General features: G+C 42.2%; 1 protein-coding gene and 1 long non-coding RNA gene across 2 annotated transcripts in view; one reads left to right on the plus strand and one right to left on the minus strand.

Moving 5' to 3' along the window:
- Positions 1–1,287: 1,287 nt before the first annotated feature.
- On the minus strand, positions 1,288–10,242 carry LOC308549116. Its single transcript, XR_013997716.1, has 3 exons — positions 9,829–10,242; positions 7,150–7,245; positions 1,288–2,234 (listed from the first exon to the last, which is right to left on the minus strand). It is a non-coding gene; the product is annotated as an uncharacterized lncRNA (long non-coding RNA).
- Positions 10,243–10,428: 186 nt separating this feature from the next.
- LAMC1 (laminin subunit gamma 1) overlaps positions 10,429–17,310 on the plus strand; it is a 99,140-nt gene continuing 92,258 nt past the window's right edge. The window contains exon 1 of the mRNA XM_081121006.1: positions 10,429–11,337. Coding sequence (XP_080977132.1) covers positions 10,926–11,337 — 412 coding nt within the window. The 5' untranslated portion in view covers positions 10,429–10,925. The remainder of the gene's footprint in view (positions 11,338–17,310) is intronic.

Genomic DNA, 17,310 nt, shown 5'->3' on the forward strand with positions numbered 1-17,310 from the left:
GTACTCCCTCCTCTTGACTGGATTATAAACAAACTTAGAATCAAAACCTGAGCTCTGTTTTGAAACTCTTGCCTACCCTCACCCTCCAGGTCCCTAGCATTGTGTTCTGCATAAGAGGATCACTTAATAAGTAGTAGTGATTGAAGCATGGGAAGAGTTAGCCTATAAGAGTGAAAGGTGGATATGACAAATGCTCAGCAGACAGATCATTGGAATGGACTCCTCGCTTTGCCTCAGGGTGGAACTGAACTTTGGAGCTGCCATATAAGGCTTGGGTCAGAGATACAAGGTATCTGGTGTTTATTGTCTTAGCTTTGGTAGGCCCCATTCCAAGATGCATTCTTTCCAACTCCATCAGTTATGTTTAATGGTCCCATGTTAAGTATAAGACACCTTAAAATCAATAAATGGAGAAGAAAATTAAGTTTCCAAAGGTCCTTTCAAATTTATTGAAAACTTTCAATTCCTAAGATAAACTGCATTTATTCACTAGAAATTAGTTAGTGTTAATATCTAATTTATCTTTTTTCCTTACAACCTCCCTTCCATCTCTCATTAGTATCAATATTTAAAACAAAACAAAACAAAAATAAAAACCCTGGGTTTTTAATTTCAGGTGGTCAGTACTATAAAAGACACATCTGACATGAATAAAAGCAGGTACACATGTGAATTCATTCTCAGTGTGTCACTGACCATTACCTGGACTCTGCCTGCGGTAAGAGGGACTCTTTCCCTGGTTGTTTTGTAGCTCCAGTGCTCTGTGTAATTATACATCTCAGATGAGGGGATAAGACTGATCAGGAGGACAGGCTGATGGCAATGATTTTTTTCATGCACTCAACTGACATTTATATGATGTTTTCATAATGAGCTGTCTTAAGACAGAAGTTCCAGAATAAGAAATACTTGAGTACTTCAGAATAATGCAAGGGTCTCCTGTCACTTAAAATGACAATCCTATGCACAAAATGAGGGGAAAGCACTGTAATTCTTAGTTCTTACACCTTACTTCCATGAAAATGTTAGGATATTACACGTTAAGTGAAGAAAATTCATTCTTAAAACTACTGAAATTAAATTTTAAATATCTAAAATCATAAAAGCTGGAACATACCTTAGAGCTACAAGCAGACAAGATTTTGGCATCTTGTGACTATGTGAGCTTTACTAAGTAACTAAGGAGTTACTTTTATTGGTATATGTTAGAGATCAGTGAATATTAGACTGTGACAAACAGTTTTTAGTATCTCAGATTGCCTTCACAAATGTTAAAGACTGGGTGGCTTAAACAAAAGAAATTTATTTTTTCACAGTTTTGGAGGTTTGACAATCCAAGATCAAGGTATTTGCCAATTTGGTGAGAGCTCTCTTCCTGTCTTTGCAGACAACCACCTTCTTGCTGTGTCCCCACATGGCAGAGAGAGAGAGAGAGAGAGCGAGAGAGATGGATGGAATATGCTTATTCTTTGGTATCTCATAAGGGCACTAATCCCATCAGACCAGGGCCCCACCATCATGACCTCATCCTACCCTAATTATCTCACAAAAGTCCATTCTCCAAGTACAATCACATTGGGATTCAAGGCCTCAAAACATAGATTTGTGGGGTGGGACACAAACATTCAGTCAGTAACAATAATTTAAAGTTTTTTGTTGTTGTTTTCTTAAAGCACTTCTGGCTCTTGGGAGTTGCCATGGTGCTTATTTCCATAGTGCGTTTCTTTTTTCTTTTTTCCTTTTACATTTTGTTGGTTTTTCTTCCCCAAATTTTAGCAATTTGCTTTCCTGAGAAGAATTCTTAGGAAGTGGTTATTTTCTTTTTCTGCTTCAGAAGCTAGCTAGATGGAATATTCTTATTTATTTGCCTTGTGGAGTGATTATATTGTATCCCTGCTTTATAGCTTCAAGTATTTTCTTTGCTAAAAATGCAGTGATGTCACAGAGGTCCCTTGTATTCAGACTGTCCTTTCCACAACTCATTCCAGAATAAGTGATCAATGCTTCCATTAGCACAAATGTTCAGATGCTATTAAAAACAAAACAAGGGTGCCTTATGCTTAAAAAGTTCTGACGTGCCTGTAAACTGTACATCCAAAAGACCATCCGGCTCTTTGAAAAAAAATGGCATTCTTGTACTCAATGACTATTCTCATGTCAAATTACTTCCTGGGATGACTTTTTCATAAAATCAGCTTGAGTCACTGTTAATTCTTGCTTTGGAAAAGCATATCCTGTGTGGTTAACAAACGGGTATAGTGAACACACACCAAAGGTCAAAGGTGAAAGGTTAGTAGAAACCAATTACGACTTCAGTCAAATATGACTGGGTAGAGGATTTAAAGCTCTGTTCCTAAAATTGTGGCATTCTAACACTTATAAGCAAGTCGAGGACTTCAATTACCATATAATTTACTGGACCATTTAAAAACTATCATGTGTGGTGAGAGGACTGTTCGGCTTTGCTGTCATTAAGCTTTGTGGGTTATTAGGTGACTGACCGTGCTTTTGGACTTGTATGAAAAAAATGGACTCTTCTCCCCTTCATGTGGAACTAACACCACATAAGCCTTGTCAGTACAGTGTATTTATGAAGTCCTCGAGTGGCTTAACATAAAGTTTAACTTTTAAACTTTAATAATTCAGGTTGCAGCCATGGAAAAAAGAACCTGTGTGCATAACTTAAGGCAAATTAAAGCTTTCTTTCCTTCAGCTGATCTTATCTATAAGTCATTTCTATTTGTCGTAGAACTCAAACTAAAAATATAATCCATATTTCTGTGCAGTGATATTTATCCTAAACTTTACTGTTTGCAAATTATTCCCATGATGGCTATTAATTATGTTTTTAAATTATAAAAATTAGAAAGAGCTTTATGAAGACCTTATTTATGAGCAAAACATTTATTCAGAAATAAGTGTCTCATCACTGCCAACATAATTATCAAACCCCATGGATGTTAATTTGATCATATAAACATGTGAACTGATGGTTTTGACACTAGCCATGTCTTCGATAAGTCAATATAGTTATATAGTGGGAGGCATTGCTATATAATGGTGAAGACAAAGACTCTGCAGCTAAATTGCCCATGTTTGAACCTCAGCTCTTCCACTTACTATCTGTGTGATCTTGGGTAAATTACTGAGCCTCCCTGTGCCTCCATGTGCTCATCTATAAAACGGGATGATGGTTAAAATACCTACCTCACAGAGTTATTACAAAGATTGTATGAGTTGATCACTTAAAGTGTTATTGTTACCCAGCAAATTCCAAATAAACACTTGTTATTATGCGTAGTGGCTAGGAGTATTAGCTCTAGTGTCGGACATCCTGAGTTTAAATCCAGGCTCCACCAGCAGCTGAATGACCTTGGACAAGTTACTTAATGTCACAGTGCCATCATTCCTTCATCTGAAAATGGGGATAATGACAGATATGAGGACTAACTGAAGTAACGGAATGCCTGGCACATAGTAAGTGCCGAGTAAATGTTAACAATGGATATTATAACCACATTAGAGAGACTACATTATATTCATGTCTCTTAAATATCAAATGAAATATGATATCAAACGAAAAATGTTATATCCTGTTTCACAAGCTTGAAGAATAACTTAAGGTCACACATTTTTAGTAGTAAGATGACTCCAGACATCTATCCTGCATATTATGAGAATATCTTTTCTTTTTTGGGTCCGACCCCATGTCATGGTTAAGTCCAAGAACCCAGGGGCTGTCATTCAGTCTCAAGAGGTCGGTTCTGATGACTGTCCCTTGCTATTGAAAGGCCATTGCCATTTCTGCACTTCACCCTCAAGGTCCTGGGTCAGAGAGCTTCTGGTGCCAGCCTCCCTTTCTAATTTGCTCAAACCACAGAGTCCTTTTTCTCACCTCCCTAAAGCACAACTAGGGGCAGACTCCAGGATCCAAGCAAGACAATCACAATAATCAACAGTACATTTCCTAAGGTCCCGGTTATTGGATTTTAAATAACAATACTGTATAATAACAAAGACAACTAAAAAATCCCCCAATGCTAGAAATTAAGCAACACACTTGTAAATAAACCTATAGGCCAAAGTAGAAATTGCAACCGAAATTAAAATATATTTTGAATTGAATAATAATAATGACATGGCACATCAAAACTCATGGGATGTGACTACGGTGGCCTTTAGAGGGTAATTTATATCCTTAAACACATATTTTAGGGGAAAATGGCTGAAATTCATCATCTAATATTTCACTTCAATAAGTTATAGGATATCAAACTCAAAGTTGAAAGAAGAAAATAATAAAAAAACAGAAATGAATAACATAGCAAACAAATAATAGAGAAAAATTACAAAGCCAAAAGCTGGCAATTTGTAACAATTAGTTTAATTGATAAAATCTAATAAGTAAAAAAAAAAGAGAGAAAATACTGATTTCAGCAATGAATAGAGTTCCTGCCGTCATTAAAAAGAGAATAAGAATTCATTTTAAGTGATTCTGTGCCAATAAATTTGAAATTTAGATGAAATTGAAAGATTTCTTGAAAAACACAAGTTACTAAAACTGACTGTAGAAGAATTAGAAAATTTAAATAGTTCTATATTTATTTTTAAAATTGAATCTACTATTAAAAAGTCTTCTCCTCCTTTCCTCTTCCCCTATACCCCCCCCAAAGAAAAACAGGCCCAGATGTCTTCACTGGTGAATTAGTTCAAATACTTAGAGATGATATAACACAAAACTATTCCAGAGAATAGAAAAAGAGAGGTACTTCCCAACTTGATTCGTAAAGCCAGCTTAATCTTGATACTAAATCCAGACAGGGTTTTTTTTAATGAATATAAGAGGGCAATTTCTCTCATTTACATAGATGAAAAAAATCCTAAATATAATACTAGGAACTAAATTCAGTGATAGATAAAAAGAAAATAGCAGGATCAAATTGGGTTTATTCCAGGAATGCAAGGTTGGGTTAGCATTTAAAACTTAATCAATGTAATTCAGCACATGAGCAAAATAATAACATATGGTATATATAGTAGAAAAGTTATATAAACATTTCCGTAGATGCATAAAAATCATGACCAGTTCCAACATTCATTCATAATTTTAAAAACCTCTTATCAAACTAGGACTACAGGCATTGGCAAAAGTAGGTTTACAGCTCATATAAAAAAATGGAATACAAGAATAAATGATAACACAAGAATATATGTTTCGCAGACTCACAGCTGTAAACCTACTTTTGCCCAACCCCCATATAAATGAATTCCTTAATCCAATAAAAGGTAAATATACAAAATGTACAACAAACATTATATTTAATGGTGAAATGTTGAAATGTTTTCCTCTGAGATCAGGAACAAGATAAAGATGTCTACTATCATCACTTCTATTCAATATTATATTAGATGTCCTAATCAGAGCAGGTTAAGAAGAAAAAGAGCTAAAAGCTATTAAAAAGGAAATTAACCAAGCTGTCACTATGCACAGATAACCTGCTTTTGTAGATGGAAAATAAAAAAGAATTTCCAAATCATTGGAAATAATAAGTGACTTTAGCAAGGTTGTTAGAAGGACAGATGTTACATTTAAGGAGAAGGAAGGAGTACTGATTGTCAGGGGACAGCATGGGTCTCTTGGGTTAGGGTAATATTCCATTTCTGGACCTGGGGAGTGCTTACACAAGTGTGAGCATTTTGTGATGAACTATCAAACTATACCCTTGGAATTTGTGCATTTTTCATGTTTGTAAATTGTACTTCAATAAAAGATGTCTATTAAAACAAAAGACTAATATGGGCTAGGAAAGGGAATCTGATAAATGAAAAAGTCATTTTAGTGTAGGAGAATTATGGGCAAACTATTTAAAGTCTTGCTTTAATTTGGACGTGACAATAAGCAGAATTTGGGCGGGACGATAAAGTAACTTAGCATTTATTCGAATACATACATAAACTGGAGATGGAGGCCCTTGAGTTCTGTGCCAGGACCATAACAATTTCAGCCGGAAAAAAATTTTAAACAGGTATAATAATAGCCTCCTAAAAAGTCTTGCTCAAGAGCTATGAACTTCTAATTTTGAACAATGCAATTTCCAGGCACATCCTCAAACTCACACACACACACACACACACACACACACACACACACACACACACACACACACACACACACACACACCTGTTGCAATATATATCTAAATAACTGAATGAGGTAATGAATCTGTTAGGCAATTAAATGTTAGGAAAATAACTTTCATTTTGTTCTGAATGAATTACCCTTTCTTGTTTTTAGAGTTGAATCTTTTTAAATATATCTTTATTGACTTCTGAGAGAGGAAGGGAGAGGGAGAGAGAAAAACATCAATGATGAGAGAGTCATTGATCAGCTGCTTCCTGCATGCCCCCTACTGGGGATCGAACCCAAAACCCAGGCATATGCCCTGACGGGGAATCAAACCTCGACCTCCTGGATCCTAGGTTGATGCTCAATCACTGAGCAACACCAGCCTGGCAGAGTTGAACTTTTTAATTGAGGTATAATTGACCTATAACATTAGTTTCAGGTATAAAACATAATGATTTGGTATTTGTATATATTGTGAAATAGTCACCACAATAAGTCTGGTTAACACCTGTCACCATACATAGTGAAAACATTTTTTTTCTTGTGATGAGAACTTCTAAAATCTACTCTCAACAACTTTCAAATGGGAATTTGCAACACAGTATTATTAACTATAGTCACCATGCTGTTACATGTACCCTTTCTAACAATATTTAACCATTCAGGGTCAAAGCCTAAGGACATTCTGAGTTCCCACAATAAAACCACGTCATCTGTATGTAAAAGATTATTTCTGTCTCTGTGCTCTACAGTGGGATGCAGTTCCCATCTGGTTAGTAGAATAATACAATTTTTGAGATGTGAGGTTCTCTGTCCCTTTGATGGGAACATTTTGGGTCAGGGAGGGATTGAGCTTTACTCTTAATTTGGGGAAATATTTTCTTTTATTGTCTTTGTAATAAAGTCCTAGTTAAATTTATGAATTATGACACGTCTCCTTTTTCTCCCTTTTTCAGCAATATCACAATATCAAGGGGGCTTAAATTGGGTGTGTGGGGCGGGGTAGGAAGGAAGGACTTTACCTCATACTGGAAGAATCTTGTCCACCTGAGCAGGGCCACAAAAGACATCTTGTTATGCTTGGACTTGTACCAAGGACCCAGGCAGGAGCTATAAGCCTAACACAGAGAATCATGTGTAGTTAGTGGAACTTTGAAGACGTATATTGTAGTTCTCATCCAGGATCACATTAATTTTCACCTAATTTTAAATTCCCATTTGATAACCTAAACGCCTGGGAAGTCTGAGCTAACTCTTCCTGTACCCTCTTCTCTACAATGACCTTTAACAACAGAAAAGGAAACAGCACTGGACAGGGAGCCAGAAAGGGCAGGCTGTCATCTTGACCTCACCGCTTGCAAGGTTACAGAGATTACTTCACCCTAAGTCGTAGTTTTCTCCACACTGCATAGTTAATATCCCCTGCTTCCGAGTTATTACATTTTGAAAAGTGTAAAACAGAATTAAATATAGGCTAACATTATATTATTACTAGTAATTGCTATCTTTAGGTTGCATTCTATATATAAAAGATAAAGGATATAGAATAGTGGTGCTTAGGCTTGGGAAGAATACAGGGAAATGAGGTCAGAAAGACTAAGGAATGGAAAAATAAACACATTGGTAATTCTAAAAGGATAAAAAATAAGGGCAAAGTTGTAGTCTTAAGAGGCCAACACAACCTTTTACATTATTTTCCCAATTATATCACACATCTCAATCTTGATGTAGTAGACATCTGTTGTTTTTATTCTGCCTTATAACTTGCCCTCCTGGCAACAGAACCTCTTTCCTTGGGGAACTGCTTTCCCCAAGCTCCTTGGTTTTCTGGTAGCTGCTTAACACCTTATGAACTGTGTGCACCTGGTTAGGAGTGGGATGCCCAGAGATTGGCAGGCAACCTAGGCCAGGGAAATCAGCATCCTTCCTTGAAATTGTTCACTTATTTCCTGAGGGGGGAAATCTCTTTTCTCTGGAACTCTGAGTGGGATTGTTTTTTTTTTGTGTGTGTGTTTTAATGTGGAGCTCTTTTGTTTGTACAATAAACAGCTACCTTCCTTAATTTTACCTTTCTGGCTGCAAAGAGGCACTGGTGATTTTGCAATAAGATCATCTTTTGAGGCATCTGAACCCATTTCTTCCACACTTTCACATTTTCCTTCTAACCACCCCATCTGTTTACTAGATGATAGACTTCCAAGCAGTTAAGAACAGATATTGAAGGGGTCTGGAATTTTTTTTTTTTTAAACCCAACAACCAGTAACCAGATATAAAAGGAAAATCGCGCACACTTTCACTTAAAAAAATAACACACCAAATCTATTTAGTCAACAGTGGCAGCATCTCCAGGTACCTAAAATACTTATTTTGTTATCACCAAATATCTAATTAGGGTTCAAATTTCCCAAATTGCCTTAAAATTTGTTTTAACCTTTGTTTTGTTTGAATCTCGAAACAAAGGAGCAAAGTGTGTGTGTGTGTGTGTGTGTGTGTGTGTGTGTGTGTGTGTGTAAATCATCGAGCACACTGGCTGGTTACGTTTTACCTCTTTTCAAAACAGGTATTTCCTTGTCACTATAACACATCCCCATAAGCAACAGAATTCAGAAATTAATTTAAAATCTGGTTACATGCTTTACAAATACCAGGTGAGGTTGCGGTAATGAAATTATGGTGTAGGTAAGCATGAGCGATTGCTTGAAGGTACCCAAAAAGGGAGCAGCGACGAACAAACGCGTCAGTTTTGCAGCTTTTGGGGTCCCCTTACCTTTTTGCTGGCAGAAAGACACCACCATTTGCCAATATCTAATAAAATACTGATGATTTATAAGGCAAATCCTTATCTCTGTTTTATATGCCCTTGTTTGTTTTCGAGTACGGTCAAGGACCCAATATCATCCCCTTTGGGTATAAATGAATATATTTCTTTTGCTTCCACTCAAGCTTCGAAAGGATGAAAACATTGCTACCGACAGCCCTACAAATTTCTTCTCCCAAAGAGGAGGTGCCAAGAGCTAGAGACGTGCTGCCACTCAGTCTCCACCCATTTCATTAAATAAGTGAACAATGTGAGTGATCCCTGCACTTGCTAAGCAAGCTCGGAATTTTGACAAGTCCCCTGTACCGTACCCCTCCCCTCCCCTCCCCTCGAGACCATTCCCCTTAAAGTCCTCCTAGAGTGGACACTGACTCCAGCCATGGTAACCTAACATTACACGTTTCATTACTTTAGGTCCCCACTCTCCCTCTCTTAAAAGGGCTCCTGGGTCCCAAACCGGGTGCGGCTCCCCCCCCTCCCTGCCCGCCGTGATTATTATTCCCACTTTACTATTAAGAGCTTGAAAAGTGTTTTGTTTGTTTTTGTATCTGTCACATGAGCACCCACTAGGTGCACCCACTAAGCTCGGGGACTCCGAAGGTTTAAAGCCGCCGCCCTTGGGCGTCCGCTTTCACTGCACCCCGCCTTCGCTGTCTTCGCTCTCGGTCTCAGCACCGGGTAAGCGCCCTGGTTCTGATCTGGGACAAAACTCATGATCTTCTGGCTCAGGTTCTGTGAACTGAGTCATTCTGGCACCGAAAATATTCCGTGACTCAGCAGGCCCGAAAAGGAGGATGTCAGGTCCAGATAATTCCGAGGCTTTTAAAGGCAAGCTGGGGAACATAAACAACACAGTGGAAGAATTTCGCAGTGGGTGCGTACCCAGGGGAAAATGTCATTCCATTCCCAGCCTTTTCACTTCCTTGCTTGCCCCTGTTCGACGGCAGGTTACACTTTAGAGGCAGGAAGTCGCTTCAGAAAATTCATTCTGATGCTGCAACCAGGCCCTCGATTCTCCGGGGAGCGGGTCAAGCCCCTGGACACCCGGGGTCCTCTCCCGGGACAGGGTAGGGGCAGACCCCGCGCAGCAGGGGGCGTTCCCGGGAGGCCGGCCGGGCCCCGAGCCTGCGCCCCCCCCGTCGGGTCCCTCCGGTGCCCGCCTCCGGGCGCGGGCCCGCTGGACGCGAGGACGGACACCTGGCGGGCGCAGATCCGCGCTCCGGCCGCCCGGTGGACGCGGGGCGGAAGGCCCACCCCAGCGACCTCACCGACGCGGCGTCGCGCCTTTAAGGCCACTTCCACTCCCCCTCCCCCAGCCTGGAGTCTTCCGGGGACGCGGGGTCGCGGGACCCCGGTGCCCAGCCCGCGCCGGGCGCCGGCCCTCCCGGCATGCACCGCCCCGCCGCCCCTCCCTCCCCCGCGGCCCCCCACCCCTCGCCCCCCTCCAGGCTCCTCCCCGCCGACCGCGCGCCCGGGCCCGGGCCCGAGGCCGAGCGCGAGGTGCCCCCGCCCCCGCCGCCGCCACGAGTCGCCGGGGCGGACGCGCAGTCCAGGGCGCGGGGAGGACGGCGGAGCAGCGACGGGGGCCGCGGGCGCCGCCGAGAGGAGGCCGGCTTGGGCTCGCTCTGCGCCAGACCCCACCCCACCCTGCCGACCCCACCCCCTGCTCCTTCCTCCGGGGGGCGCGCGCGCGCGCGGGGACGCGCTCGGAAGTCTGGGGTCGGCTCCGAGTGCGGACGGTGTCCCGGGTGGGTGAGGGCTGCGCGGAGGCGGCGTGCGGGGCTGTGGTCGGCGAGCCGCACGGTCCTCGCCAGCGCCGCACACCCGCCGGTTCCCAGCGAGAGCCACCGCCACCGCCCGCCCCGCGAGCCCAGCCCCTGGGCCCCGGAGCTCAGCCCGCGGAGCGGCCTCCCGGGGACGCCGCCGGGCGAGAGGAACGCGCCCCGGCCGGTGCCGTGGCCCAGCGCGCGGGCGGCGGGATGAGGGGCGGCGAGCGGGCCGCGCGGGGGCTGCGGCCCCGGGGGCGGCTCTGGCCGGTGCTGGCCGTGCTGGCCGCGGCGGCCGGCTGCGCCCGGGCAGCCATGGACGAGTGCACGGACGAGGGCGGGCGACCGCAGCGCTGCATGCCCGAGTTCGTCAACGCCGCCTTCAACGTGACCGTGGTGGCCACCAACACGTGCGGAGCTCCGCCCGAGGAGTACTGTGTGCAGACGGGGGTGACCGGAGTCACCAAGTCCTGTCACCTGTGCGACGCCGGGCAGCCCCACCTGCAGCACGGGGCAGCCTTCCTGACCGACTACAACAACCAGGCCGACACCACCTGGTGGCAAAGCCAGACCATGCTGGCCGGGGTGCAGTACCCCAACTCCATCAACCTCACGCTGCACCTGGGTAAGCGGTGACAGCCCTGTCCCCCGCTGCTGCTCGCCAGCAGCCCGGCGCCGGGCCGTCCTCCCGGCCCAGCCGCCGGGGCCCACGCTGCCGCACGCGGGCCTTGCTGCCCCCGCGTGGGCCACACAGGAGTTCCCTTCTCCCAACTCCCAAACTAGACCTAGCGCTTAACGTCCCGCGAGGGCAAGATGCTTCCCGCCAGCATCTCTTGGCTTTTCGGGGTTTTTTTCTAACTCAACCGGATTCTCGCTCCCATGATTATTAACCCTTTCGGCCCTGTTTGTCCCTCATTTTTGAAACATTAATCAGAAATCCCCACGCATGCTTTTCTCTCTCCTAGCAGGGCCATCACAACGCATTCTTGAACGTCCACCTTAAGAGACAGGAACGTCCACCTTAAGCACTTTTACCTTATTGAAACGTCCCTCCAGGGTTGAGGGTGATTTGCTCTTTGCTCTGTTGAGAAAGCTAGAGAGGAAGGGGTCTGAGATTGGGGAGTTTCAGGGGAGCAAATGCCTTTCTGGCCCGTAATGCTATATGTAATTAGAATAGGAATTTGCTTTTAAAGTTATTGTTCTTTACAGTTCTTAGCCTTAATTAAGGGCACAAAGCTATTTCACTGCTAATCCTAATACAGAGACAACGAAAGGAGGTGTCTGCACTCACTGTAATTGCTGGGCCCAGTTTTCTCCCTGGGGAAAAAAGCTCTGCTTACTGTCTTCCCTTTTGCTTTGATTCACAGCAAGTGTAGAAACATGGATAAGTGACCTTTTGGAAATCAGGAAAGGGATGTGTAGAAAACTTCATTGCTGGGGGTGGATGAGGGTGGGCATGTTCATCCTAAAGTACCAAACATGTTTGATTTAGGTAAGTTTTTCTTCATCATTGAAATATATAAGCAAAGGAAATGATTTGTTATGTTGTTTAACAGAGTAACAAATGTGTGAGAAACCAGCATTTGATTTGTAGAAGTTTTAACCCCCATTGTACTGAAAGCCTTCATTTCACCCATAGCTGGTAGTGTTGAACTTCCAGAGAAGGCAGAGCACCAAGCCATTCTTCTGTCAAAGAAGGATTATTTTATAAAGCAATTGACATTATTTGGGGGCCTTTGAAAGGGACATTTTGTAGGCAAGTGGTTCTTTTGGTCATGGTTTGGTATTTTTCTTTCCACTGCTCTCTGTTACATTAACTTTATAGAAGTGTCAAGATGCTAGAGAAGGAATATGACTTACAAAAGGTGCTTTGAAAAGAGTAAAATTACTGTGTATGGAGTGGTTTAAAAGCAATAGTTAGCACCTTTGTAGTGATAAATACCATTTCACTTGTAGTCAAGGCATTAGGAAGATGAAACTTTTTGAAAATAAGTTCATAAAGTGAAATTCTGAGACACCTGTTTTTTAGAGATGGAAGAAGTAAACTGCGCTGAGCTCAGTTTTTTAGAGGTATTGGAAACGTGTAGAACTAGCAGTATCATGGAACCAGGTGCCTTTGTAAAGACTGCAAGGCACATAGGGCTTCAGATGGGGCTGCTTTTTAGCTATTTTCTCCTAAGTGTTACATTTTTAAACCTGGCCAAGATTACTTTTATATCCAGCTATTTTTGTTTAAATTGTGACTTGTTAAAGTTTCTGTGTTGAATTTTGAATGCCCATGAAATCTTATGTTACCTATTTTCAAATATTAAAAAATTCAAAGCAAAGGCATTACCTTGATGTCTCAAAGTGCCTGGGAGTCAACTAGAGATTTCTGAACAAGAATCTTCTTATTTAGGTAAAGGTGGGGCTGTCAGACTTGGCCTCTGAGTTTTCTGCTGTGGGTACTGTGTAGCATAAGGTTATTTGAGGTGATTGTAGCGGTGGGTAGATTACTCAGTGATTACATCTCTGTTGCCAAGATGATGTGGTGGGTAAGACTGTATCAGTCAAGTTAGGTTGCTGCTACTGGGAGGTAGATATATTAACTCTGGGTCTTGGTGATTAAAAGGTAAAAAGAGATTTTAGAGTTCACCTACTTAGGATTCTGACTTTTTTTACTCTAAAAATATTATGTGTTTGGATTTGTTATTGCTGTAAGATTTTTCAGTTTTTGATAATATTCTTGGTACATGCAGTTCATAAGCTATGGGTTTAAAACTCCTAAGTATAAAAAAAAGTTATTTGAAATAGCTTTCATATGAATATTGTGATTAACTCTAAAAGCACTTACTTTAAACTTTTCAGATAGACAGTTTCTGAAAACTTGACTAGAACTTATTGTACTTGTTCTTGGATCAGAAATGATGTCTTAGAGGAAATTGTGTATGGTGGGGAAGAGGAGGGAGATTGGTCTGCAGTAGGGTTGATGTCTCAATCAATATCTCACCCTCCTCCCCTTTCACTCCCCCCCCCTTTTTAAATGACAGGGATATATGTATACATGCATGTTATGATCTGTAATTTATGGCAAATACGCAAGGCTTTATGATGTTCAGCATATCCACTCCCTCACTCCAGTTACTCCATGAGCTCGAGCTAACTAATTATTCCCATGAATTCAAGTACCATGACTGTTTGTGCATCTATTAAATCTCCCCTCCAGTTCAAATTTCACATACCCTTAAACAAGTGATGCATATTGTGCCTTGCCCTTCCAGAGCATGTGAAACGTGAAGTGAGCAGTGAGAAAGAACTGATTCTGGCAACCACTTTTCTAGGCTCTCTTTTAATGTTCAACTTTAAACACAGTACACTTTAAAATAAGCAAAGTCAGGTTGCACTTAAGTAGTTGCAAGAAACATACGTGTTTTGGCACAGATAGTAAGTCATTTTTTTATTGTAAAAATAACACACGACATGGTGAGTTAAAACAATAGGTATAATAACTAGTGAGTCCCTGCATCTCCAGTTGCTAAGTTGCTGCAGAGACTACCATGCACAATTTCTTATGTAACCTTCCAGAAACTTTTCATATATGTAAAATTATATGATCATTTTTAACTGGTACCTTTTTGGGGGACGAGGCACATTTTAACAGATGGCAAGTACAGATTACATCATTGTACCATTATCATCACTTGTACAAAAGCCAGGAAAATCACCTTTGGTTCTGGAAGCAGCCATGTCTTAAGCAGCAGAGACAGTGATCCAGGGTGCAGGGTGCAGTGTATCCTCAGATAAAATGAGTTAAAGTTGCTGTGGGAACCAGAACTGCATTTTCTGCCTGTCGTGGAGAGAGATCTCAACGAGGTACCCTTTTCTAAAAAGGCGTATTTCTTATTTTGCCTTCAACTTCCAGATCTCACTTCTGTATGGATTACTCAATTTGCTGGTTGTTTGGCTTTTGTGTTTTATAATAAGTCATAATAGGTTTTATCAGTATCAGTAGGGTAGTTGATAGTAAGATTGTAGCTGAGGATTTGCCTTTTATTAAACAGCCCTTTTCATTAACTTGATAGTCATTTTGGATGGAAACTTGGCAGACTGGGTCTTAATCTTGGGGAGAGGCAGCTTTTTCTCTTTCTAAAAACAGTTAGATTTAAGGGAGTGCTTATAAAACCAACTCAATCAAAGTTTATGGAACTCCTAAAATTTACACCAAGACCAGATTCGTTTCCAAGCTGCTCATAAGCTTTAGGAACAAATAGTGATTAAATGATGCCTTTTTAGCTCTGTCTAAATATCCTTTTTGTGTGTCTAAATCAGAATAATTGATATATAAGGATATTGCATTTTATTCTGTTTGGGCCTCTGAGTGTATATTTAGCATGAAACAAACAGCATTTTCCCCCCAGGAAAATCTTCCCAAGGTAGACTCTGACTGTGTCAGGGAATGGCTCACTCTGGTGACTTCACTGTGGTATTTATGCACCCCGGGGGGACACTATTTTAGTTTGTCTCACAAAGGCTTGATTTACGTTTTGCAGGTTTCAACTTGAGAGGTGAAGGCGCTCTTCTTTAATGGCCAGGGGTTGTTGAACACAGTTTTACAAAGCCCTTGTTTTCCGGTTCTGCAGTTCACTGCTTTTTCTGTAAATACCTTCTCCATGTTTCTAAAGTATTCAGAAAAACAATGCACACATTAGGACAGAAGTTGGAACTGGAAGGCACCATGCCCCTTCCAATAATTTTGTCATTGGCCACCTTTGTGGCAGGGCTAAGGTTTGACTATTTCTAAATCCTTTTAGGAAGTTGGATATGCCTTTTGCTATGCACTCCTTCCCGCTGTGCATACATTCTCATGTTACTGCCAAAGAGTCTGCAAACATTTTTTAAATACCCACTAAATACATAGCACAGTACCCCATAGAAAGGTGTAGTAGATTGAAGGCCCCGCCTTCAGAAGTTTGTACTCTGTTAGGTGTAATTTTCGTGCTCAGTTGTAGTGCCATTGCAATAATAAATCAGGAGTGCCTTCATAATAGTTCACAGTTTATAAAGCCTCCAGGATGTCACTGATTTTGATTTTCACAGCTCAGTGCAGGCAAAGATGGGGATCCTGAGGTGGTGATTTGCCAAAAGTCACAGTGGAGGTAGGTTTTGACTCCTTAGTCTAAAGCACTGGCCCCTGGAACTCAGGTTCTCTAACAGATCTCTCAAAATAATTAGTTTATTCCAGGGCAGCTTTAAAATACAGGCTCATGTACACATGGACTCAGACATACCGGACTCTCTTGGTTTCCCTCCTGGTCCCTCTCTATTCCTTTTAACTTGTTTCTGGATCCCTTTTTTAATGCTGCTCACTCTCTCTGAGTGAACTCTTAATTTCAAGGCTACATTTACTGTTTGCAAGTTGGTCAATTCTAAATTTGTATCTCCAGGCCGGCCAGCTCTTTCTCCAGACCTAAAGACTTGTTGGACATGGTTGATTTGGGATGTTCATCCCCCATCATCGTCTTACCCAACTCAAAGCCATATCTTATTAATGAACAGACTAATGTTTAACTATGAGGCTCTTGATCAGTCTTTTTTGGCCAAGTCTCCCACGACAGATAACCATGCTTGATGGGCTCCCATCAGTAAAGATTACTCTGTTTGCCGAGCAGACAGGATCCACTGCTGGGAGGTGGGTCAGTTCTGGCCAGCTGGAACTCCACCCCATCTTTCCCACCCAGCCTTACTACCATCTGCCCAAGACTCCACTCTTACCTCTTATATCCAGCCACTGCATCTCTGAATCCTTGTCTTTGTCTCTGCCTGACTGTAGCTCCCCATTGAATTTCACCTGGATTACCGCAACAGCTTCCTAGCTAACGGGTGGTCTTTCTGCCTCAGTTTTGCCCCTGGTATTTGGGCAGCCACACTCTAGATTGAGCGATGGTTCCAAAATGCAAATCTGACATCATTTCCCAGCTAAAATTGTGCACTGGTTCCTGAAGCCTTTAGGATAAAGTGCAGACCCCTTGGAGTGGAGTATGATATACTTTAGGATCTAGACCTGGATCTCTAGGCTTCAAGTTTGTCATTTTAATGCTCAAAGGGCTGCTGCTTTGCTTTGGAACGCTTCTTGCTGGTGCCGCCACCTTCAGATCCTTCCCCAGTCTCTCTCCCCTTTCTGTTCGACAATCTGGCCTGGCGGGACTAGGGGTTCCACTCTGTGTCTCTTTTTCTCCACTTCTAGGCCATGAGGTCTTTGAAGACAGGATCAGAGACTTAGTCATCTTCAGTTCAGCGCAGTATAACTAACATTAATTGCTTGCTTAAAAATGAGGGATTAATCTCCTTATCTTCAATGATCAGTTTCCAAGGGTGAAATTTCAGGATGCCTGTGTGCTGGTTCCCTTACCTTGCCTAAGTTGCTTGCTCTAAGATTTATTTGTAAAAGGGACCTGCTGGGATTTGCAAGCATCTCCTTTCTTGTGAAATGATAACGTTAGATGTTTGCTCATTTGGGCTTAAATTGACAGCTTGCTAAAAGGGGCTACCAGAAAACTCATTTATAGAAATGTCCCTGAGGTTTGAGAGTATTGAGCCAGACTGTGGTGACACTAATTAA

The sequence above is a fragment of the Miniopterus schreibersii genome, assembly GCF_964146895.1.
Source record: "Miniopterus schreibersii genome assembly, chromosome: 19".
Lineage (NCBI taxonomy): Eukaryota > Metazoa > Chordata > Mammalia > Chiroptera > Miniopteridae > Miniopterus > Miniopterus schreibersii.